The 24,218-nt window shown below is 43.4% G+C and overlaps 1 protein-coding gene across 6 annotated transcripts in view; it reads left to right on the top strand.

Moving 5' to 3' along the window:
- nbeaa (neurobeachin a) overlaps window positions 1-24,218 on the top strand; it is a 988,762-nt gene that overhangs the window by 246,533 nt on the left and 718,011 nt on the right. For all 6 annotated transcript variants that reach the window (XM_068033481.1, XM_068033479.1, XM_068033480.1 and 3 more), the window contains exons 20-21: window positions 19,848-19,971; window positions 23,739-23,931. In XM_068033481.1, the coding sequence (XP_067889582.1) occupies window positions 19,848-19,971; window positions 23,739-23,931 (317 nt within the window). The remainder of the gene's footprint in view (window positions 1-19,847; window positions 19,972-23,738; window positions 23,932-24,218) is intronic.

The raw sequence follows: 24,218 nt of genomic DNA, 5'->3' as shown, positions 1-24,218 counted from the left end.
ACTCATGCTAAATTGATGTCATCACTAACTGAAATATCATGACATTTCAATTTCAAGTTTGAACCCTTTTCCCATGTCAGTACTGACTCATGTCCTTGATCTCTCACAGGTCTATCGAGGGTGACATGGAGCTGTCTGTGGGAGGAGGCTGAGGAGTCCTCGGAGGAGGGCAAGCACTCTGAGGGTGCACTGTTACATGACTCATGCACACCCTCCACCATTGCACATACACTCACTTTGGTGGGTCCTGAGTTATAGATAACTACATTGTCACATGGTGAGGCACACATCACATTGGGGTCACCCATGAAAGGGGAACTTGTGGAGCAGCAACAAGAAATGTGTGTGCTTCTGTCAGTATTTCCAGAGGCATTGCATACCCTTGGAGAGAGATTGGAGGAGTCCATCTATAGCATGAGTACCATGATGTCTCAGGCATTTGTGCTGATGGCCACCTGTGTGGAGAATTAGGTGTGGCAGGCCATTGAGTGTATGCTGGCCCAGCCCACTGGCCTGCACATTCTGTCTGCCACTTTACAGAGGATGGAGGAAAGCCTCGCCTTTGTGGCTTAACGCCTCACTGAAATGCAGCAAAGTGCTCTCCACCTCATGTCCAGCAGGAAAGTGGAGATGGGCCATGAGATGGAGAGAGGAAAGACAGAGGAAGGCCACATAGCAATGGGGACTTTTCGCAAGGCGCTTCCACTTCTTAAACCTTGCTTCCAGCCCCAAACCTCCCAGACAGAGCCCCATGCGCTGCCTCCCGCCCCAGTGACTCAGTCGCAGGTGGAGCAGTCTTTGGTGGCCGCTCAGGGGTTCCAAAACCCAGAGAGCAGCCATCTGTCAGAGTAGAGCAACGAGCAGCCTTCCTCCAGTTCTGCTGAAGCCACAGAGGTTGCACCACATAGGTTTAATAGGAAGCAGATGAGAAAGACTTACTAGTTATGTAAGACGATTCACTTGGGTGTGCATAGCAATATTTATGATATTAAAGCTCATTGCAATGAATGAAACATTATATTTGAATTCCTCGTTCCCCGTCTTTTTTTACATCCCCCATTCACCCTGAATAGTAGCTTTCAGGTGAATGGTGCGGCCAGGTTTTATGAGGAGGTAAAGGTGTGAATGTGACAGATTGTGTTTGGTGGGGTTGGGGAGGAGCACAAGGTTTCTGATGGCACTGTCAAATACCCTCATGCACTCAAAGATTGGATGAAGCATACCTGTATGAGGTGGGCTTTTCTGGCAGTGAGGTGAGTGGCTGCAGACACCGTGTCCACATCTGGCTTGTCCTCTTCCTCCAGAATGCTGATAGTTCTGCACCTTCCTTTTTCCACAGCTCCACTTCTCTCTGCAGCATGATGTTGTGCAGGGCACAGCAGCTCACAATTATTCTGGAGACCCTTGATGTGGTGATCCTCCAGTCTTTTTAAAACTAAGTTTCAGGAGCCAGGATCCGCATCCCTTTAAAGACAGGGATCCCGCCTCCAAGAGCTGCTGACCAATTACAGGGCCGGCAGCTCAGTAGTATGGCCACTGGGAGCGGTGCCCATTGCTCATACTGCAGAGGCCATGGACACATGCCCAGTGCTGGGCGCCTAGACCTCAGGTAAGTGAGGCGGGGTCACCAGGGCTAGTCCGGAAAGCCCCGGTGGGGGGGGTGGGGGATGTCATGCAGTCCAGGAGGAGGGGTTTTTCAGAGGGTAAAGTGGTTCTTGCCTGGGGTCCTCCGTGGATTGCTCATGGAGGAGTGATGCACCCTCCCAAGGTGGGGGGGGTGGGGGACGTCATGCAGTCCAGGAGGAGGGGTTTTTCAGAGGGTAAAGTGGTTCTTGCCTGGGGTCCTCCGTGGATTGCTCATGGAGGAGTGATGCGCCCTCCCAAGCCCGCAAAGAATGCGCCTCATGTTACAAGGCGCCCTCCCGCGTGGTGGAGGAACCCCCGACTGGTAAGATCCCAGTGGTGGCAGGAAGAGGCCCTTAATTGGCCATTAATAGGCCACTTAAGGGCCTCAATTGGTCCGGTAAGATCGCTTGGCAACGGGGAGGCGATGAGCCCTCCACCGCCCCCACCTCTGACCCTGGAGGCACAAAAAGGCAGAGGCGGGCTTTACCCAGGAGCCGGGAGCCTCACCTCCCACACAAAATCCAGCCCGTTGTATCTCTACTCTGGTTCACTGATGTGGTGCAGCCAGGTCCTCAGATGGTAGCCTTGTCTCCAAGGAGCCAGCCGCTGTCGCTGTGTGGAGGAACTGAAACCTGTAGGAGATGTGAATGCTGCAGAATGAATGAATTATGGCAGCTCCCAAGATAGCTTGTGCAGACATACATGATAACCTTCTGGTGGTCACAAACGATCTGAGTATTGAGGGAGTAGAATCCCTTGTGAGAAATGAAGACTCCAGGCTGCTCTGAGGGTGCCTTGATTGCCACATGTGCAATCAATGACTCCCTGCACCTATGGGAATCCAGCCATTGCAGCAAAACTGACAGCCCTCTGTGTTTGACTGGCCTCATCTATGTCAAAGTGAACCTAAGTGACAGCCTTGGAAAACAAGGCATCAGTGACCTGGGAGATGCACTTATGGGCAGCAGATTGTGAGACCCTGGAGATGTCACCAGCAGATCCCTGGAAGGAGCTGGAGGTGAAATTAAGGACTGTGGTGACCTTGACGACCATTGGCAATGTGTGTCCACCAGACCCTCTTAGAAGAAGGCGGTCTTCCAGGAGGCTGCCGATGTCAACAACGACCTGCTGTGAAAGCGTGAGCTACCTGAGGCATTGTTGCTCCATCATGTCCGAAAAGCTCATCCTCTGTCTGTATACCCTGTGCTGGGGTATCGCCTCCTTTGAGCTAGAGCTCTGTGTCCATCCTCTTGTCCTGTGGAGTGACATGTGGCTGCAGAGAAGGCAGGTGATGCTGGTGCTGTTGCTTTTCCTGCCACAGCTGTTGGGGTGGCTTCTGCTGATATTAGTGGTGTGGCTGCTCCCTTTGCTCCTCATCAGAGGTCTGTGCTACTGCTGCATAAGTTGTTCCCATGCTGCAGTGAAGACTGACGGGGAAAGTTGAAATCAAGATGAGTAAAGTCCAAGGCAAGTGAAATGATTTCCAAAATGTTGAAAACCACCTTCAAAGCATTGAAATCAGGCTTTCAGAACAAGTCCCATGAGCACAAGCTTTTCACTGAGACTGGCTGCAAGCTTTGCAATTTCACTCTTTAAAGGTTTTCCAGCATGTTGGTTTTTATTGAACGAGTCTTCGTTGTGTTCCCACCTTGTTGACCCTTGTGAGCTCGGTAAACCTATGTATTGGCTGTTAAAACCAGAATGCTCAGTTAAATAAGAACACAAAAAGCAGGACAAGTCCAACGCAGCCAATTACCACCCCATCAGCCTACTCTCAATCATCAATAAAGTGATGGAAAGTGTCATCAACAGTGCCATCAAGCGGCACTTGCTTAGCAATAACCTGCTTAGTGATGCTCAGTTTGGGTTCCGCCAGGGCCACTCAGCTCCTGAACACATTTCAACCTTGGTTCAAACATGGACAAAAGAGGTGAGGTGAGAGTGACTGCCCTTGACATCAAGGCAGCATTTGACCGAGTATGACGTCAAGGAGCCCAAGGAAAACTGAGGTCAATGGAGTCATACCTAGCGCAAAGGAAGATGGCTGTGGTTGTTGGAGGTCAATCATCTGAGCTCCAGGACATCACTGCAGGAGTTGCTCAGGGTAGTGTCCTAGGCCCAACCATCTTCAGCTGCTTCATCAATGACCTTCCTTCAATCATAAGGTCAGAAGTGGAGATGCTCGCTGATGATTGCACAATGTTCAGCACCATTCGTGACTCCTCAGATACTGAAGCAGTCCATGTAGAAATGCAGCAAGACTTGAACAATATCCAGGCTTGGGCTGATAAGTGGCAAGTAACATTCGCGCCACACAAGTGCCAGGAAATGACCATCTCCAACTAGAGAGAATCTAACCATCTCCCCTTGACATTCAATGGCATTACCATTGCTGAATTCCCCACTATCAACATCCTAGGGGCTACCATTGACCAGAAACTGAACTGGAGTAGCCATATAAGTACTGTGGCTACAAGAGCAGGTCAGAGGCTAGAAATGCTGCGGCGAGTAACTCACCTCCTGACTCCCCAAAGCCTGTCCACCATCTACAAGGCACAAGTCAGGAGTGTGATGGAATACTCTCCACTTGCTTGGATGGGTGCAGCTCCAACAACACTCAAGAAGCTCGACACCATTCAGGACAAAGCAGCCCGCTTGATTGGCACCCTATCTACAAATATTCACTCCCTCCACCACTGACGCACAGTGGCAGCAGTGTGTACCATCTACAAGATGCACTGCAGCAACGCACCAAGGCTCCTTAGACAGCACCTTCCAAACCCGCGACCTCTACCAACTTGAAGGACAAGGGCAGGAAATGCATGGGAACACCACCACCTGCAAGTTCCCCTCCAAGTCACACACCATCCTGACTTGGAACTATATCGCTGTTCCTTCACTGTCGCTGGGTCAAAATCCTGGAACTCCCTTCCTAACAGCACTGTGGGTGTACCTACCCCACAAGGACTGCAGCTGTTCAAGAAGGCAGCTCAGCACCACCTTTTCAAGGGCAATTAGGGGTGGACAATAAATACTGGTCTGGCCAGCGATGCCCACATACCATGAATGAATAAAAAAAATCCTCAGTTAATTTCCCATTTCCACATCTTAATTACTTCCGTGACAGCATCACTGAGGTTTCCCACTCGCCGGCAAACCCGCCCGGGTTAAACCCAGAAGTATGCAGGATCATGCTGGGTTCCCGATCAAACACCACTTTTCGGGGATTTAACACTCCTGCCTACACTGAACCCACCCTACTTGGCAGTTAAAGTTCTGCTTTTTATGCAAGTGAGGATATGGACATCAGAATTTTGGGTGAGCTGAAGTTTATGCAGGGGTGCAAGAAGGAATGCCAGCCAGGAAAGCAATGAAATAATTGAATAAAAGCAAAATACTGCAGATGCTGGAAATTTGAAGCAAAAACAAAAAGTGCTGGAAATACTCAGCAGGTCTGGCAGCATCAGTGGCGAGAGAAGCAAAGTTAACGTTTCAGGTCTGGCATAGATGAGGGTTTCAGCAACGAATGAGCTGAGGTTTGAGCATTTCTTCAAAGTCTCCTCAACCCAAGAATGTATTCAGTCTTAATCCAAGTAATGTCTTATTAAAAGATGGCTTGTCAAAACAACAGCCCATTGTTCCTTATCATATGTACTAGATTTTTTAAATTCTGTCATAGGATGTGGATGTTGCTGGCAAGGCCAGCGTTTGTTTCTCATCCTTAATTGCCCTTGACAACTGAGTGGCTTGTTAGGCCATTTCAGAGGGCAGTTAAGAGTCAATCACATTGTTGTGTGTCTGGAGTCGCATATAGGCCAGACCAGGTAAGGACGGCAGATTTCATTCCCTCGAGGACATTAGCAAACCAGGTGGGTTTTTATGATGATCAGTGATATTTTCATGGCACATTACTGAGACGAACTTTCAATTCCAATTAATTGAATTTATTTAATTGTAACACACTTGTCCCACAAGTAGCAAATAGCAAAGCATTTAGAGTCCTGCTGCTAATACTATGGCTGGGTTAGTATCATAAACATGGACAGAGTCTGGAGCTATGGGTGTTGGCCAACATTATATACAATCTCCCACCACTGTTGGTCGCCTAGCTGTTGTATTTCCCACATCGTACAGTCAGTTTTCTGCACCATTCTTAGTAAGTGTTTCTGTGAGGTGGTGGTCCTCTCTATTCCAGGTTGCAGTGCTGCCTGCTGTACAGATATCCAACAGTTCCCCTTCCTTGATTCTAACCCATCTAATCGTGATGGCAACGTCCATGGATCCATGGCCCAATCACACTGGTCACAAAAGTGTCATATTACATTCATTACAATATCACAATATTTCCATCATGCATGGACTTAGAAGATTCTCCAGCTCTCTCTTTGCCTGCATCCATCTTGTGGATAGTTCTTAACAAAATATTATTACTTTTCTAGCCCTTCAAATGTCTTTCTGAACTTTAATTTTACTCTGTCTGATCATTACCAATGTGTTTAATTTATCCTGATTATTGTAAGCTCATTTTCTCTATGGAGTATGTGTCAATGCCTTGATAATTTAAAATGTTGTCTCACTCTACTGGCCACATTAACCATTTCATGCCATGCTGTTTGTCAAGTAGGTGAACATGTCTGAGACTGTGCATTTCTGACAGTGCATTTCACCTTGCATTTTGCATGTTAGTTGCTTTACATGTAACAAATCACATCTGCACACTTACACCAGTATCCCAGTACCTTGCCACACATTCTCGACTCTCAGGCAAAAGATCAAAAAGGTGAGGGGGGTGGGTGGATGGTGGTGGTCTGTCTGAGATCTTTGCTTACTTCCCCCTGCATGGTCCCGATGTCTTGGGTAGTGGCCAGACTATCAAATGTAGCTCTTTCGAAAAAGCTCATAGGCAAGGATACGTATATCTCCAATAGAAAGCTATCAAATTGCTAGTCTTATTTACACTTTTCTGATTTTCATTGGAAAGTTCTGGACTTCTTGGAAGTTCTACACTATATTAATTAAATGGTTTGAATTCCAATTTCACCATTGTCCCCAAAATTCTTTTATTAGCTCTTGCATCAGCCAGATCTAATTGCCAATTCCCATTAGTTATAACTTTATTTCATTTTGAGCCCTGGAGAAAGTCTACTGTCCAATATTCATAATATCTTTAAAATAAAATCAAACATTCCCATTTGATTCCAGGCATAAACATATTTTGTTCGTTTGTTCTCTATCTTAGATGACATTTTAATTTCTTAAAAGTAACTTGCTAAATTACACTGGATTTTCACCATCTCAAATTATTCCATATTCAGATGACAGTGTTGCTGGGGTGACAGATTTCGTTAATGTTCCATTTATCTTCAAAAGAGCCTTATTTTTTGATGTTCGGAGAAACCACCTAGACTGTTTTTAGTTTTCTAAAAATTTGATTATCCCCTTAAATTTCAAATAAATTGCCCCTTGAGTGCTTGAAATAACTACTGATAATTTTGTTTATCGATTCCAATTTCTTCTGCCCAGGCTTGGTAAGGTGTTTTACATTAAAGACAGAAGTGCTTGCAACTATCTCTCCTTCTCAAGCATTTGTCTCGGAAGATAACAAATAAAAGTTTTTGAAAAGTTGTGACTGTGCTGTGACATTTGATGTCTGCAGTTAATTTCTTAAATTCATAAAGCTGCTGGATCTCATGCATCAGTTCTCATGTGGCCCTGGAAACCATCGTCACCTGTTTTTAAAAGAAAACCCACAAAGAATCCATTGTGGCTCTGCCCCTGAGCCCAGGGTTCTGAAGAAGGGTCACTGACCTGAAACATTAACTCTGCTTCTCTCTCCACAGTTGCTGCCAGACCTGCTGAGTATTTCCAGCATTTCTTGTTTTTATTTCAGATTTCCAGCATCCGCAGTATTTTGCTTTTATTTTAGTGCCCAATACCTGATGTTTGCTACTTAAAAACAGTCAGTAAGACATGTCTTCAATTTAATCTGCAAAATAAAGCAAGAGCAGATTTTAAACTTTGGTCCAATTAAAACGGTGTTTTAAACTTCAAATTGGATTTCTGCCAGCCTTCTTCAGTCCTTCAAGGCTGAAGCTTATCTCTTACAAAATTGTTCATTGCCTTTTTAGACTTGCAAAACCAACTTTTAAAATAAAAAAAAGAAAACATTACACCAGCATCTTTAATTTAAAATGTAATTCAGCTTTTATATCCCATTTCTGAGTGCACAATCCCAAATTGAAATGAACACACTCAACAATCACATTCACGCTTTCTTAATTCCTAACAACTTATAAGAATTGATTCCTGTGATGGGTTATGAATTCAAAGTACCAAAAATCTGTGTTAAATTCCCTGTCCCGATCCCCAGGAACACACAGATTCAACTAGTTCACAACCAAAACATGACTCAAGGTTCCCACAAAAATATACACGTGTAAAAATAGAACAAGTAACAGACTCATGCTTTTGACATTAAAGCCAGACTACAAAGGGTTAATGACTGTTGATTCTACAGAACACAAGCTACACAGATAGGGACATTCATTCATGGAGGCTTCCAACATTCACACTGTTACGACCAGGTGAGCAATGTCTTTAGGGGTCTTTTGCTATATTCACCTGGTCTTATTGTAACAAGGTTTAATTTTAAACACACTGTGTTTTGAGCTCCCCTTTGTCTGCATCCTTATTCAGTTTCCAATTATAAGGCAAAGAACTGAGCACAAACAGGCTTTCTTTGGTTTAAAGCAGAAATATGACATTTATTAAACCTTAAACTTAAACTCTAATACGGTTCACGCTTACTGATATATGACACACTCATGCTAGCATGCACACGCGCTAAAAACATGCAAAATAGGGACAGAAAAGAGCAGAAGAAAAGATAAGTAGAACAATTTGAGGCAATATCTTGTTTCTCGAGCTCGCTGTTGTCCTTGATTGAAGAAATAGTCTTGCGTTTAGTTGGGGCCCAGTAATCTTCTTAAAACTTGGTTCACGTGGCAAACCTTTCTCTCTTTGAGTTTCACGTATTTTCACAAGATTCAGTTCCATGGGAAGAGATGAAGGCTGACAGGCAGGCAGAGGAGATCTTCTCTGTCCATGAGCACACGGCGTTCTCTGACCTCTGTTGGGAGTTTAAAATTCATAAAGATCCCAGGGTGCTCAGCAGGTTAGTCATGTGACTAGCTGCTTAAATGGAACAGTCTCTTCAACATCCTATGTTGGAATTTCAAATCCAAAAGCTTCAGCCAGCTAGATATGTGACTGGAACTTGTTTGACCAATTTTGTGTATTGGAGGAACAGGAACTGGCTCCCTTTGTTTCCACATTGTCTTGTATTATGCAAATGTCCTTCCAGTCAGAGATTGCAATTTTTAGTTTTAATGTTCATGTGGTGAAATAATGTGTGCCTCAGGTGGGGTTTGCCTGACAACACATTCGAACAAAAGACACAGTAACTTTCTTTTACCCACTTTAAATTTCACTAAAAACATCTTAAGTTGTCCCTCTTTCCTCAATCTGATAACTCTCACTTTCCCATTCCTGCTCTCCCAATCTACGTTTCTACCATTGTCCTTGTAGGAGGCCGGGACAGTGCCTTCCACGGTTACTGCAGACGCAATTGCCTGTTGTCTCCCAATCTTCTCTGCAGTTCCAAATCCCTTTTTAAACACTCATTCTCCTCTTCCTTCTGTTTCCACTGACTTGTATTTTCCTGAGCATCAATCATGGCTGCACCAGCGTTCAGGTTAGAGACATGGTGCCATTGTAGCAGAGCAGTCGTACGCTTGTGGCACAGCTCCAAATCTCAAACCCACTGGTTCAGTCACTCAACCTCTTTATCTTTCTGAGTAGTGGTCTCTTGGATCTGCTGAGTGCTGTAAGCCAGAGGTTTTTTGTGTTCTCTATCTTTAACTTCTTCTGGCCTATCTTATCTTGAATGAACTCTATTACTTCCTTGTATTACTGCTTGAAGACCTGTTTAACATCTTTAGACAGCATGACTTTATTATTCTCTTTATATGTTCTCGTATAAGTGCCTTTGGATCACTGGTGCGTCCTTTAAGGTCTCCACACTCCCCAACAGGGTTTTCCCTCCCAAGACGCATGTTGGCCAGTCTCGCAAACTCGAGATCCTTCCTTTCTCTCAAAAAGCGTTCACAATGCACCAAGCCCCATCAGGGAAGCCAGAATGTAAGATTTGATAAGATAGGGGTGTTTTATACTCTCTTCTAAGGTGGGAACAGACTTGGCAGCACAAAGCTTGTTATGAATCGACTATTGAGAGAAAAGTAAGGACAAGTTTGTTCAGTTTTCAGATAAACCATAGTCACAAACCTAGGAAGTAATTAACAGTATAATGCAGGTACAACCCATATTAGAGACTGGACGGCAGAGCGCATGACTCTTTCTCTTGCAGCTTTTGATCTTCAAGTTTTTCGGTCGGTCTCTCTCTCTCTCTCTCTCTCTTGTTCAAAATTCTCTGCCGTACAGTGTCAAAGACCAGACTTATTTTATCCTGGCAGCTTTTCAGTTAACCCTCCCCTCCCCCAGTCAGTGATTGGTCTTGTATTAAAGGATGCCTTTCTTAACCAACCAAGCATCGTTTTGTGATGGTTGCTAACCTTTTGGATTTGCGTAGTAGTACCCATTTGTGTTGATTACTTTATCTCAATGCTTTTACATTTCGAGGATGCCTTTTTCACTACACAGAAGCTGTTCTCAAGGTCTCACCGTTTTGCTGCAAGTAAGCCATTTTAAAACTTGACATAATCTCCCAGAATCCCTCTACCGTGACATCTTGTCTATACTGTGCCCTCTTTCCTATGTTTTTCCACTTTACCATACTACAAAGAAGGGTTCTAATAAAGCTAAATGCGAGTTTATGGTAATCTTCTTTTCTTTCTTTCTTTTGGGCCTCCTTATCTCGAGAGACAATGGATACGCGCCTGGAGGTGGTCAGTGGTTTGTGAAGCAGCGCCTGGAGTGGCTATAAAGGCCAATTCTAGAGTGACAGGCTCTTCCACAGGTGCTGCAGAGAAATTTGTTTGTCGGGGCTGTTGCACAGTTGGCTCTCCCCTTGCGCCTCTCTTTTTTCCTGCCAACTACTAAGTCTCTTCGACTCGCCACATTTTAGCCCTGTCTTTATGGCTGCCCGCCAGCTCTGGCGAATGCTGGCAACTGACTCCCACGACTTGTGATCAATGTCACAGGATTTCATGTCACGTTTGCAGACGTCTTTAAAACGGAGACATGGACGGCCGGTGGGTCTGAAAACAGTGGCGAGCTTGCTGTACAATGTGTCTTTGGGGATCCTGCCATCTTCCATGCGGCTCACATGGCCAAGCCATCTCAAGCGCCGCTGACTCAGTAGGGTGTACAAGCTGGGGATGTTGGCCGCCTCGAGGACTTCTGTGTCGGAGATACGGTCCTGCCACCTGATGCCAAGTATTCTCCGGAGGCAGCGAAGATGGAATGAATTGAGACGTCGCTCTTGGCTGACATACGTTATCCAGGCCTCGCTGCCAATAGAGCAAGGTACTGAGGACACAGGCCTGATACACTCGAACTTTTGTGTTCCGTGTCAGTGCGCCATTTTCTGACACCCTCTTGGCCAGTCTGGACATAGCAGTGGAAGCCTTACCCATGCGCTTGTTGATTTCTGCATCTAGAGACAGGTTACTGGTGATAGTTGAGCCTAGGTAGGTGAACTCTTGAACCACTTCCAGAGCGTGGTCGCCAATATTGATGGATGGAGCATTTCTGACGTCCTGCCCCATGATGTTCGTTTTCTTGAGGCTGATGGTTAGGCCAAATTCGTTGCAGGCAGTCGCAAACCTGTCGATGAGACTCTGCAGACACTCTTCAGTGTGAGATGTTAAAGCAGCATCGTCAGCAAAGAGGAGTTCCCTGATGAGGACTTTCTGTACTTTGGACTTCGCTCTTAGACGGGCAAGGTTGAACAACCTGCCCCCTGATCTTGTGTGGAGGAAAATTCCTTCTTCAGAGGACTTGAATGCATGTGAAAGCAGCAAGGAGAAGAAAATCCCAAAAAGTGTGGGTGCGAGAACACAGCCCTGTTTCACGCCACTCAGGATAGGAAAGGGTTCTGATGAGGAGCCACCATGTTGAATTGTGCCTTTCATATTGTCATGGAATGAGGTGATGATACTTAGTAGCTTTGGTGGGCATCCGATCTTTTCTAGTAGTCTGAAGAGACCACGTCTGCTGACGAGGTCAAAGGCTTTGGTGAGATCAATGAAAGCAATGTAGAGGGGCATCTGTTGTTCACGGCATTTCTCCTAATAAGTTAGTTTATAATAGCTAGATTTTAACAATTAGTACACTGGTTAGTAACTTTAAGTAACCTAATGATCTTAAAGGGTTATGTTATTTTTTTGTGTTTTATGAGGATTATCTGTAGATATCCTTAAATTATTTATGCCAAGAATTCCACAAAGAAAAGATAATATAGTGCTTTACAAAATAAAGGAATAAAATGTACTTAATGGAGATAAAAGTTAATTGAAACAAAGTACCAGATCCAAATTTTGGATGCTTGCCTCACCCCAACGACTAACATGGTGACCACCACTGACATTAATCCCAAGAGGTCCTTTGCAAATAAACTGTTAACATCATATTTAGGAAATCATTAAGGCTAAGAAATCCTACACTAGAGCTGTTATTATTTTATTGAGGACTATAATGTGGTACATTTACAATGAACTAGATATTTAGGATCATTGTAAAAATTTGACTCCTGAGCACACAAATGTTAGTGATTGGTAGGAAACTATTAAAATATATAACTGATTTAAGTGGTATTGAAATCAATGAAGTCTTGAGGAAGAGCAGTGCCAATGAGTAAAGCATACTGGAGGAAATTCCAGTGCACTGAAGGTAGGAATTAGTTGAAGACACAGTATTCCTACCACCCTATTTGTGCTAAAAATGGGGTGGTAGCAGGAACAAAATTTTAAGTGGAATCAAAGTATGGACTTGGCATTGATTTTCTGCCCATTTCCAGAGATCCTGCTGGAAACAGGCAGGGGGCCTCATTCATAAATGGTAATGCAGATCTAATGACTGTTACTACCCCAGCACCAGTTTTGCCTCTGTCTGCATTGCACCACCAGTTTCTGATCCTGCTTAGAAACATGGATAGTACATGTCAAGAGGTGGCCTTCTCCAGCAATATTTAAAAGGATTCTCAGCTGCTTTCAGGTAGAATGCTAGAAAATTTTGCTTGCAAAATTATGTTTTTCTTTTTATCATTTGAAAACACTTGTAGTTGCTGTAAAACATTATGGGGCTTCTGACAGTGCACTTATTTCTTCATGGTGCTCCTTATGCTAAATCCACTCTGTCAAGAGGAAGAGGAGCAAGAGCTACAGCAGGAGGAAGGAGCATATTCTTCTTTGGCCTCCTTGTCTCGAGGGACAATGGGTAAGCGCCTAGAGGTGGTCAGTGGTTTGTGGAGCAGCGCCTGGAGTGGCTATCAAGGCCAATGCTAGAGTGACAGTCTCTTCCACAAGTGCTGCAGATAAAATTGGTTGTTGGGGCTGTTACACAGTTGGCTTTCTCCTTGCACTTCTGTCTTTTTTCCTGCGAACTGTGAAGTCTTTTCGACTTGCCACTCTTTGGCCCCGCCTTTATGGCTGTCCGCAGAATCTAGCGATCACTGGCAACTGACTCCCACGACTTGTGGTCAGTGTCACAGGACTTCATGTTGCGTTTGCAGATCTCTTTAAAACGGAGACATGGACGGCCAGTGGGTCTGATACCAGTGACGAGCTCGCTGTACAATGCGTCCTTGGAGATCCTGCCATCTTCCATGCGGCTCACATGGTCAAGCCATCTCAAGCGCCGCTGGCTCAGTAGAATGTATGTGCTGGGGATGTTGGCCGCCTAGAGGACTTCTGCGTTGGAGATACGGTCCTGCCACCTGATGTCAAGGATTCTCCGGAGGCAGCGAAGATGGAATGAGTTGAGACGTTGCGCTTGGCTGACATACGTTATCCAGGCCTCGCTGCAGTAGAGCAAGGTACTGAGGACACAGGCTTGAAATATTGGAAAGGAATATACTCGCAGGAATCCTTAGCCTCCCAACAGAGTTTATAGGCTCAGGACAATAGACTTGTAGTTCTCTGAGGAGCTGTGCATAAGGAGGCTTTGCTTCTCTAGGGAGGCTGTGACAGAACTGCGTGAATAAAGCAGAAAGTGCTGGAAATACTCAGCAGGTTGGGCAGCATCTGTGGAGAGAGAAGCAGCGTTAATGTTTCAGGTCTGTGACCTTTCATCAGAACAAATAGAATTTCAGACAGAATTGCGTTACCTCCTACAACAAGACCTGCAATGAACTGGCAGTGCTAGCACAGTATTGACTATTGCAGCTCTGAACTTCTTTCACTCCAGCTCATTCCAGCTACCCTATTAACAACATTCGTCATTTTGCAGTTCATTGAGCAGACAACTTGCAATTTTGTTGGAGCATATTTTCTTCATGGAGATCAGGATACAGGAGGCTAGGGCTCTGGGATTTGCAAGATTTCAGAGTTCTTTCAAATCCAGGGTCTCCTGAACTGAACCCACGTCACTTGTGGGTTTCAGCACAATACCCCACTGCCGTCATGAATGGCAAATGCTTCCATTCTACTTCACACACCTGGAAACTTGTGTGGAAGCACCAGCAGTGTATCCTGCAGGAATGTGCCTAATTTGCTGGCAGCTACCATGATGCTTTAATATTGGGGCATTCCTGCATCCCACCACTCTTTTCTGCTACACAGTAACAAAGGGCTGTCCCTTACATACTAGGCTCATGATTCTTTGGAGGACCTACGCTCAGTGGTCAGACTACTACAGTCAGATTCATGGCTCAATGAGAGCCCTCACAGAGCAGATCATTGGAGTCTTTAAGCAACAGTTCTGCAGCCTGTGAGGGTCTGGTGGCTTCCTGCAGTATATCCCAAAAATAATGCCCATATGGTGGTGGTTTGCTATATCCTGCATATCTTTGCTCTTGAACAGGGAAACTATTGGAAAAGGATCTTCAGCATAATGAGAGAGTGAACACTGTTGTCATAGAGAATGTTAAGGAAAGTGAAGTGGTCCAACAGAGGTCTTTGGCAGCAGCTCATTGAAGATCACTTCAGATGAACAATCCCTCCTTCTGTGCATTAGAAGTCATGTCCAACATTTCTCCCAGCCCTTCCATCCTCAAATAAGCTGAATAAGCCCAAGGAAAAACATCGATATTTATTTTAACTAATATTGCAAGGTTATCAGCTATAACAGCAATACTGCTCTGCTCATACAGATTTCAAAAAGTATTGCACAAATGCCTACACACTATTATCACCCTCGTGTAAGTTCTTAGTGCTTGTTTTACCTACTTTTGTACTTCTACACATGCTGTGGCAGGCTGGAAGATTGGGAAACTTTTAAAGATCAACAAAGGTTTACTAAAAAAAGTAATAAAAAAAGAAAAGGTAAATTATGAAAGAAAACTAGTGAAAAATATAAAAATGGATAGCAAAAGCTTCTCTAAGTATATAAAAAGGAAGAGTAGCTAAAGTGAATGTTGGTCCCTTGGAGGATGAGACTGGGGAGTTAATAGGGAACACAGAAATGGCAGAGACACTAAATCAGTATTTTGCCTCAGTTTTCACGGTTGAGGACACTAGTACCATCCCAATAGTAACAAGTAATGCAGAGGTTATAGAAAGGGAGGAACTTAAAACAATCATCATCACTAGGGAAAAAGTACTGAGCAAACTATTGGGATTGAAGGCAGACAAGTCCCCAGGGCCTGATGGCCTACATCCTTGGGTCTTAGAGGAAGTGGCAGAGGAGATAGTGGATCCATTGGTTATAATATTCCAAAATTCCCTGGATGCGGGAAAGATTCCAGTGGATTAGACAAATGCTTATACAAAAAAGGAGGGAGGCAGGAAGTAGAAACTGTAGACCATTTAGTTTAACATCTGTCGTTGAGAAATTGTTAGAATTCATTATTAAGGAAGTAATAACAGGACATTTAGAAAGTCAAAACGCAATCCATCACAGTCAGCATGGTTTTATGAAGGGTGAATCGTGCTTGACTAATTTGCTAGAGTTCTTCGAAGATGTTACAAGTAAGGTGGATAATGGGGATCCTGCAGATGTAGTATGTCTGGACTTCCAGAAGGCATTTGATAAGGTGTCGCACAAAAGGTTAATACGCAAGGTAAAATCACATGGGGTTAGGGGCAATTTATTAGCTTGGATAGAGGATTGGCTAACCAACAGAAAACAGAGAGTCAGGATAAATGGGTCCTTTTCTGGTTGGCAATATGTAACTAGTGGGGTGCCACAGGGTTTGGTCCTTGGACCCCAACTATTTACAATCTATATTAATGACTTAGATGCAGGGATAGAAGGTACTATAGCCAAATTTGCAGATGACACTAAAATAGGTGGGATAGTAAGTTGCAGTAAAGAAATAAGAAATTTACAAATGGATATGGATAGGTTAGGTGAATGGGTCAAAGTTTGGCAGATGGAGTTTAACGTGGATAAGTGTGAGGTTATCCATTTTGGTCGGAAGAATAGAAAGACAAATTATCATCTAAATGGAGAGAAACTTCAGAGTGCTTCGGTGCAGAGGGATCTGGGTGTCCTCATGCATGAATTGCAGAAAACTAGTATGCAGGTGCAGCAGGTAATAAGGAAGGCAAATGGAATTTTGACATTTATTGCTAAAGGAATAGAGTATAAAAGTAGGGAAGTGTTGCTGTAATTGTACAATGTATTAGTGAGACCGCACCTGGAGTATTGCGTACAGTTTTGGTCCCCTTACTTGAGAGATGTAGTTGCATTGGAAGCTGTTCAGAGGAGGTTCACTAAATTGATTCCAGAGATGAGGGGTTTGTCTTAAGAAGAGAGATTGAGCAGTTTAGGCCTTTACTCTCTAGAGTTTAGAAGAAGGAGAGATCTAATTGAGGTATATAAGATGATTAAGGGGATTGACAAAGTAGACGTAGAGAGGATGTTTCCTCTTGTGGGGCAATCTAGCGGTGATAGTTTTAGGATAAGGGGTGGCAGATTTAAAACCGACATGAGAAATTACTTCTCTCAAAGGGTCGTGAGTCTGTGGAGTTCACTACCCCAGAGTGAGGTAGATGCCAGGACATTGAGTAAATTTAAGGAGAGGATAGACAGATTTTTAATTAGTGATGGGTTGAAGGGTTATGGAGAACGGGCAGGAAAATGGAGTTGAGGGCGAGATGAAATCAGCCATGATCGTATTGAATGGTGGAGCAGGCTCGAGGGGCTGAATTGCCTACTCCTGCTCCTTGTTCTTATGCTTCCCCAGTGGCGGCAGCATGGATGGCTCATTCAAGGGCTCATGAGAAGCTCACCTTTAGCAACCTCTTAAGAGGCTTGGCTGCAACAACTTGGCATTTGGCAGGGTAGACTGGCCTAGTTGGCTTTCTGACCTCAGGGTGGGCAAAGTCTAGGGGCTCAGGATTCAGAGTGATCTGACTGAGCCACATAATCAGTCTCGGTCTATTGGAAGAGATGGTTCAGTCGAAAGCCGGTGTGGCCCCCGTATCTGCATCCCAGAGAAATACTATTACTGGTGCCACAGACTATTGCAGGAAAGGCCCAGCTGCACTGTCAGTTGAGGTGATTATATGCTTGATGGATGACTACAAAGTGTCCATGCCATGCATTAAGAATGTACATAAGTTGGTATTGGCTCCTCCACATACTCTGCCACGTTGTGGAATCTTCCTCGTAAGCAGTCCAGTGCATTCAGCAAATCTTGGTGCACAGGGATCACCTTTTAAGGGCTGATTCCTTGACGTCTGTGTGCCCTTGAGCAGAGATAGGATGCAGCTTGCCATCCGTGAGCTGTTTTCTGGTCTGTTCTTTTCAGCAACATTTGTTCCTGTTTATTTGTCCTCATTGAATCACCCAGTACAAACCCTCATCGCTCACTATCAATACTACAAGGGGAGTTAATTGCTGTGCTGGTGTTTAGACTGACGAGACTGAATGATGGTGTATCTTTGGGAAGGTCTTCCTCCCCCCCCCCCCATCGGTTTGTATGATTGCTGTTACGAGGATTTCCATTTTTAGTAATAAAACTTGGGATTCTATATTTTTAAAAACTGAAAAGGATTTTCAGTGGACATTGAGACATCTGGAGATAGCTGAACTTTTTTGATGCTTTTGGAAGGAAGGCAGGATCAACGAGAGGTTCCTGGCTTTCACCAGTAAACAAATACTGGAAACCAGGTAATTTCAAGGAAACCAGCAGGGATTTGACCTCACAGATACCCTTTGAGTGACGAGAGAATTTATGACTTGGCATATGACTTGTTTTAGTTTTTGAACTGTTTAAATGCCAGTGGGTTTGGACTAAAGCAGGCAATTGGAATTTGATTTTGACCTGCCTGGAGCTCAGAAGAAGAACAAGAAAAGGATTACCTCACTGTAAAGAATCCTTGCTCTTGAAAAGCAAAAGCTTGAATGAAGTGATGCTGTTGCCTCCTGCATTTTCGAAGAAACCCGGAATTTGCAGAAATCTTGCATCTTTAAAAAAGGACTTTTGCATCGAATGTGAGAACTGACACCTGTTGCTACATCCCTGATGGAAGACCTATGTGAAGCCTTCTACCATTGAAGTTCTTTGAATGCCTACCCATCACAGACTGTTTATCAGCCTCGCCTGGAAAGACTTCGCGTGGCATCCAACTATTCGACTTTGGGACACCGCCAAACCCAAGAACTTCCTTCCAGATCATGGCAGTCTAATTTTTTCCGTTCCTTGTATTCCTATGAAATAGCTGTAAACCAAAATCCCTTTTTTTCCCAATTAGCAGTTTTTGGATGTATGCGTGTGTGCATGAGGGCTAGGGAAAAAATAAGGAGCTTTAATATCTCAATTTGTATTTAGATTTACTTCATTATTGGTTAAGACTTGGTTTTATAATAAATAGTTAATTTTGTTGTTGATTAAAGAAACCTGGTTGGTGTGCTTTATTCTGGGGACAAATAAAGTATCTGATTGAATGTTTCTGCAAGTGGGAAAGTTTATTGATATGCTGTGACCTGTGGAGAAGTGGGACTGAATTAACAATGCACTCCTTCCGTCTCGGTCGTAACACTGCGCAAGATCTTGGGAAAAGGGAGGGGGCCGGGCTATCATGTTGTGATGAGGGTAAGCAGTAGCAGATAGGTGACAGTGCAACACACCATTGAAGGAAATAAAGATGCCCAAACACTTTGTTGTGCCTATCTCCTATGTTCTGTGTTGTCTCTCTGCCAATATGTTGATGGCATTCTCTTCCATTGGTTTTAGTGTGTAGAAGGGTAGGACCTATTTCTGTTCTGGTGACTTCCCTCTGCTTGTGTGCCAGATTTTCTCGTAAGAAAAGCGTGAGTCTATATGCTCTGATGAAAGTTTTTAAAATATATGAGGCAATTTGCATAGGGCGAATAATGACAGGAAGAAGCAGCAAGTGTGGCCATGTGGGACTGTAGATGTGAGAACATAAGCATAAAAAGGTTCAGTGAATTATTCAATGTTACCTTGAGAGACAGAAAAGTGAAGAAAGAAAGGATTCATAATGCTGGGGTTAAAATAGGGTCATGCAGGACTTTGCAGAGAGTTTTAAAAAAAAAAGTGAAGGGAAGTCATACCTCGGCAGTCCAGGTGAGATCATTAAATCTTTTTCAGCTGCACTGGGGCCTGGGGACACTGCATGTGTCGTTTACATGCTTTGCCACCTCTCTCCATTCCTGCTGAATAATTTGCCTGGGTACTTAACATCAATCACTCATTCTATGAACTCCTCCACTGTGAGAATCTGGGGTCCTGGTTGAAGTTATGGTGCCTGCTCTTCCACAGTATTGCTGTTTTCTATCACTGTTAATAGTTGCAATTCTTCTCATAGTATTGCAGGCTGTCTAAGTAGTAGTTGTCCCACCACAAGTCCCGCCCTCCCAATCATTGAGCTGGCCAAAGAGTGCCTGTTTTACAGTTTCATCTCACCAATCCAATTTAAAGTATATCTGCCTCAAAATAGCCCAGGACACACACTGATTCTTTCAGGTGGGTAGATGCTCAGCCACAGCCTATCTGATTTATGCTATATGTGAGAATCACTCCCAGTTTATTTATATATGTATGTAATTTCAGATCTAACTTACTATTTTTTTAGTGATTCTCAAGGTAGTTGCCACTTTGTTGAAAAATTCTACACCAAGCAACGAACTGATGGAAGTTAGACGTCTGTTTTTATCGGATATGATAAAATTATTCAGTAACAGTCGAGAAAACAGAAGGTATGTTGACATAGCTGGCGCAAGGTCTGATGTTATGTCTGCCTTTTTTTGTATATCATAAGTATTTCAATAACTAACATATCTGATACATTTAGGATTAGCTTGTCCAATGACACATTTGTACGCATTTGTTCTTTCAAGTTTTCCTTGTTGTGAAGAAACATTGCATCTATTCTGTGCTTTTTCCCTATATTTTGCGGGGTTGCATATTTAATGAACTACATTTTTTATGCCTTTCATCTTTACTTGTTTCTTACTTCCATGCCTTGTCTGCTTGCTCGTCTGTGTGCACTTAGAACTGTTTGCTCAGGTGAAGTTTGAATGCCGACATGGACTGGTTGTGTTGAATGGCCTGTTTCTGTGTTGCAACTCACGTGTGTTTCAAATTTAATAAGATCTTGGAAACACACAGATGCCTGTCAACATCTGTAATCTTGGTTATGACATTTCATTTTGATCAGTTAGGAAGATGAAATAATCCCTCCGTGGTCCATCCACGCATGCTTATTTTAGTTATGGACTTGACCCCTCCCAACCCAAGGTCTACTTGTTCTCCTATCTTTGCGAAATCAAATAACTCTGAATGATCCTCTACATTGATGAACCATATTATTTTTAATGCATCAATCATATTCCCCTTATTTTTCTCTAAGTTTTGTAAATCTATCCTTATATGAATTATTTGCTGACCCCTTCATCATTCAAGTAGTTTTTCGAAAAGATTGTAAGATCACAAGAAATAGGAGCAGGCCATTCAGCCCCTCGAGCATACTTTGCTATTCAATAAGATCATGGCTGACTTAACTCCACTTTCCTGCTTGTCCCACATAACAGAATCACAGAATTATTACAGTTCAGAAGGAGGACATTCAGCCTATCATGTCCGCACCGGCTCTCTGAAAGAGCAACTCCCTCAGTTCTATTCCCCTGCCTTCTTTCCGTAAGCCTGCGCCACCTTCCTTTTCATTTAACTGTCTAATTCCCTTTCGAATGCTTCAATTGAACTTGCCTCCACCATGTTCTCAGGCAGCGTATTCCAGACCTTAACCACGCGCTGCGTGAAAAGGTTTTTCCTCATGTCACTTTTGCTTCTCTTACCAAATACTTTAAATTTGTGCCCTCTCGTTCTCGATCCTTTCACGAGTAGGAACAGTTTCTCTCTATCTACTCTGTCCAGACCCTTCATGATTTTGACTACCTCTGTCAAATCACCTCTCAGCCTTCTCTTGACTCCCTTGTTGATCAAAAACCAGTCTAGCAGCCTTAAATATATTCAGTGACTCAGCCTCCACTGCTGTCTGGAGAAAATAACTCCAAAGATTAATGACCCTCTGAGATGATATTTCTCATCTCCATTTTAATGGGAGACCCTTTATTTTGAAAATGTGCCTCCAGTCCCAGATTCCCCAACGAAGGGAAACAGGCCTCTCAGCTTCTACTCTGTCAAGCCTCCTCAGAATCTTCTATGTTTCAATAAATGACCTCTCATTCTTCTAAACTCCAATGATTATCGGCCCAACCTGCTCAACCTTTTCTCATAAGATAATCCCTTCACCCCTGGAATCAACTTGGTGAACTTTCTCTGAACTGCCTCCAATGCAAGTGTATCCCTCCTTAAGTAAGGAATCCATAACTGTACACCGTACTCTAGCTGTGGTCTCACCAATGTCCTGTAGAGTTGTAGCTAGACTTCTCTATTTTTATGCTCCATCCCCCTTGCAATAAAGGCCTTTGCATCTTTTCCAGCTCAGCTCACGACATCCTTCCTGTAGTAATCCAAAATCATATATAATGCTCTAGGTGCAGCCTGATCAGCATCCCAACAACAATAACTTATTTATATAGCACCTTTTAACCTAATAAAATATCCCAAGGCACTTTACAGGAGATGTATGACACCGAGCCGCAAACGAAGATATTAAATCAGATGACCAAAAGCTTGGTCAAAGTGATATGTTTTAGGGAGTGTCTTAAAGGAGGAAAACAAGGTGAAGAGGCAGAGAGGTGTAGGGAGGGTATTCTGAAATTTGGGGCCTAGGCAATGAAGGCACGGCCATCAATGATGCAGCAATTAAAATCAGGGATGCACAACAGGCCAGATTTAGAGGAGCGCAGGTATCTTGGAGGGTTGTGGGGCTGGAAGAGATTATAGAGATAGGGAGAGGCCAGGCCATGGAGGGATTTGAAAACAAGGATGAGAATTTGAAAATCAAGATGTTTCTTGACTGGGAGTCAATGTAGGTCCTCGAGCACAGGAGTGACAGGGGAATGAGACGGTGTGAATTAAGACATGGGGAGCAGAGTTTTGAATGACCAAGTTTACGGTTATCTCATGAGGAAAGGTTGGGCCTGTATCCATTGGAGTTTACAAGAATGAGAGGTGATCTTATTGAAACATCTGCGATCCTGAGAGGACTTGGCAGGGTGGGTGCTGAAAGGATGTTTCCCCTTATGAGAGAGACTAGAACTAGAGTTCACACTTCAAAAATAAGGGGTCTCCAATTTAAGACGGAGCTGAGAAGAATTTTTTCTCTCAGAGCAATGGAGGCAGGGTCATTGAATATTTTTAAGGCTGAGTTAGATAAATTCTTGATTGACAATGGAATAAATGGTTATAGTGGGTAGACAGGAAAGTAGAGTTGAGGCCACTATCAGATCATGAACTTATCAAATGATGAAGCAGGCTTGAAGTGTTGAATGGCCTACTCCTCCTAATTCATATGTTAGTATGTACAGAGAGTGGAATGTGGGAGGCCAGGCAGGAGTGTGTTGGAATAGTCAAGTCCAGAGGTAACGAAGGAATGAAAGAGGGTTTCAGCAGCAGATGAGCTGAGACGGGGGCGAAGTCGGGCGATGTTACAGATGTAGAATTAGGTGGTCTTAATAATGGCACGAATATGAGGTCAAAAGCTCATCTCGGCATCAAATGTGACACCAAGGTTGCGAACAGACTGGCTTAATTTCAAACTGTTGCCAGGGCGAGGAATGAAATTATTGTCTCCTTCAATTTACTTCACATTCCATTTGTATTTTTGGCAGCAACCAATGGCTGATGCTTTGAAAAATCTACTTGTTATGGCCCAGATTTTGTTTCCTGATTTATTTCTGGGCATATTTTACGATTAATCCTATAATCTTTTTGCTTATTTTGTATCCATAACTGCATGGCTTTATACGTATCTACATGAGTCTGCACCTGCCGTTTGCCCAAACATCTGGAGTTCTGTAGTTTGTCAGTATACTTCACCTTCCTAAACTCCCTTGCTACCTATATGCTATTTGCAAATACAGGTCCCAATGTCACTCCTCCCCTCCATTTTGGTATCATCCCAATTTCAGCCAGCTTCCCTCCTTGTCTCTTTTTAAAAAGGAACATTTTTTAAATTACTTTCCTGATGAGGGACCATTACAAAAATTAATGCTCACATTTCCATTTCGCAAAAAAATTCTAGTAGTTTCTATTCATTTATTTTACACACTATTCAACAGTATTTTGAAGTTAAAGGTATGTAAAACATTTTAATTGCAAGACTGACTACAAAAATTAAAGCTTTATAGAAAGGTGTGTTTCCCCCACCCCCCCACCTCGCACTCCAAATACATATATAGAAATACCTATAGATGAACTTCATATACATGACCAAGAAATGTTCTCTTGCATGTTTAATAACTTATCTGCTAGTGGGAGACACAGATGTTGATCATGAAACTAACATTGATTAAAATCTATTATATGGATATTTCTACTGTGATTGTATTCTTTTCAGGTGCCTCTTGCAATGTTCGGTCTGGCAAGACTGGATGTTCTCCCTTGGATATATAAATCCCAAATGCTCAGACGAACAGAAAATCTCAGAGATGGTGTACAACATTTTCCGTATTCTTCTGTATCATGCAATTAAGTATGAATGGGGAGGCTGGCGTGTTTGGGTAGATACTCTCTCAATAGCACATTCCAAGGTAGGGTTTGTTCACCAGTAAATTTAACTTCGATAAGTGGGCAGAGGTTGTTTATAAAATTCAATGTTCAAAGTTTGCTATAAAGTGCATTCTTGTTAGTCTATAGAGATCCCTTGTACTGTCTTCCCATGTATAAGTCCTGTGATATTGACAATGGAGTAATGGAGTGTGACTTAACTTGCAGTTGAGAGCAGTAACTTGCTCTCTAAGATGTTTTAATGTACTTCGCCTGACTGTGTTCCAATGAACATTTCAGGAACTGGAACATTTCAAGACTGCATCATATA

This window comes from Heterodontus francisci, chromosome 6, assembly GCF_036365525.1.
Source record: "Heterodontus francisci isolate sHetFra1 chromosome 6, sHetFra1.hap1, whole genome shotgun sequence".
Lineage (NCBI taxonomy): Eukaryota > Metazoa > Chordata > Chondrichthyes > Heterodontiformes > Heterodontidae > Heterodontus > Heterodontus francisci.
The sequence above is the reverse complement of the archived record's forward strand: the minus strand, read 5'-3'. Positions and strand labels throughout refer to the sequence as shown.